Source organism: Propithecus coquereli, unplaced genomic scaffold (assembly GCF_000956105.1).
Source record: "Propithecus coquereli isolate 6110/MARCELLA unplaced genomic scaffold, Pcoq_1.0 Scaffold1344, whole genome shotgun sequence".
NCBI lineage: Eukaryota > Metazoa > Chordata > Mammalia > Primates > Indriidae > Propithecus > Propithecus coquereli.
The window spans coordinates 35,455-36,694 of NW_012137681.1; the positions used below are offsets into that span (position 1 = coordinate 35,455).

Genomic DNA, 1,240 nt, shown 5'->3' on the forward strand with positions numbered 1-1,240 from the left:
AGGCTCTGCAGGGATGAAGGAGTACTCAAAAGTTGCTTGTCTCTGGGGTGGCACTACAGTGTTCAGAGGAAGAGCTGTGAAATTCTGGATATAAAACTGGTAGTCCTGAGGATAACGGAATGAGGCATCTAAGGATTCAACAATGAAATCTTCTGTACCCTTGTTTGTAAAGCCTACCAGGAACTTCACAATGTTATTTGCTGGAAAATCTGAGAAACAAAATAGAGACAAGAAAATGTGAACACATACCAAGAGTTCAAAATAAAAAGATATTACTAATAGATTTTGACACCCTTTTCCTGCTGCATATGGACTTGGTTTCAGAATTCTTTTCAATAGAGCACTCCAGTCAGCCACTAAGTAGAAATTAATCAATTAGAGTTGTTGTATAAGCTAAAACCCTTTTGTCTACACTCTAGCATTCCAACATATGGGTTTAACTAAGCATCTCAATTTCAGACCAGATTACATTCAAATTACGTGGTCTCAGAAAGAGTTGTGTACTTTTAGTATTAAGATTATCATGCAGGAGGGTGATATGTTTTGGTGAAGTCACTTTCAACTCTAACTCAGTATGCTATCTGTGTACATAAATGGAGAAAAGAATGATAGGTAGGGTCCAAGAGGACCATCTGAAAACTAGTATTTGTTAGAACATAAAAAATTAATCAGACAATCCATCTCCACTTTAAGCGAGTAGACAAATGTAAATTTGAAGGTTAAGACCCAAGGAGGCAGATATAAGAATAAATGAAGCAAAAATCACTTAATCAAATTATACTTTTTACAGGCATAAAGCTGGAAAGTACATGGAAATAAAATAAAAAACTTGAGAAGACCAAGAAAATTAATAACTTTTGATATTAAGTCTTCACTGATTATACTGTAGTCCACAAAGCTGAGTTTCCTCCAGTACAGTACAGGCTGTGGGGTCAGACAGATTGTCTCCACAATCTGTATATGAACTGGATAACCCTGGATGAGTTTCTTAACCTCTCTAAGCCTCAGTTCAACAATAACTATGGTGTGTTAGGATTAATGCATGCAAGGTACTGAGAACAGTGCCTACCATATAGCCCTCAATAAATATCAGCCATTCCATTTATTTTCTTTTAATGAAATCTAGGCTCTAACCAAGGCATAACTGAAGAGATTTAATATTTCATTAATGTTTAACACTCAAAATATAACAAATTACTTTGCTGTGGCAGTTTGAAAGAGTTTTAAAACATTATCTTTG

General features: G+C 35.2%; 1 protein-coding gene across 1 annotated transcript in view; it reads right to left on the reverse strand.

Annotated features, from left to right (window-relative positions):
• The window catches only part of LOC105805832 (translocon-associated protein subunit alpha), a gene marked incomplete at its 5' end in the record, with an annotated part of 13,294 nt that extends 13,085 nt beyond the window's left edge, over nucleotides 1–209 (reverse strand). The window contains one exon of the mRNA XM_012638786.1: nucleotides 3–209. Coding sequence (XP_012494240.1) covers nucleotides 3–209 — 207 coding nt within the window. The remainder of the gene's footprint in view (nucleotides 1–2) is intronic.
• Nucleotides 210–1,240: the final 1,031 nt, after the last annotated feature.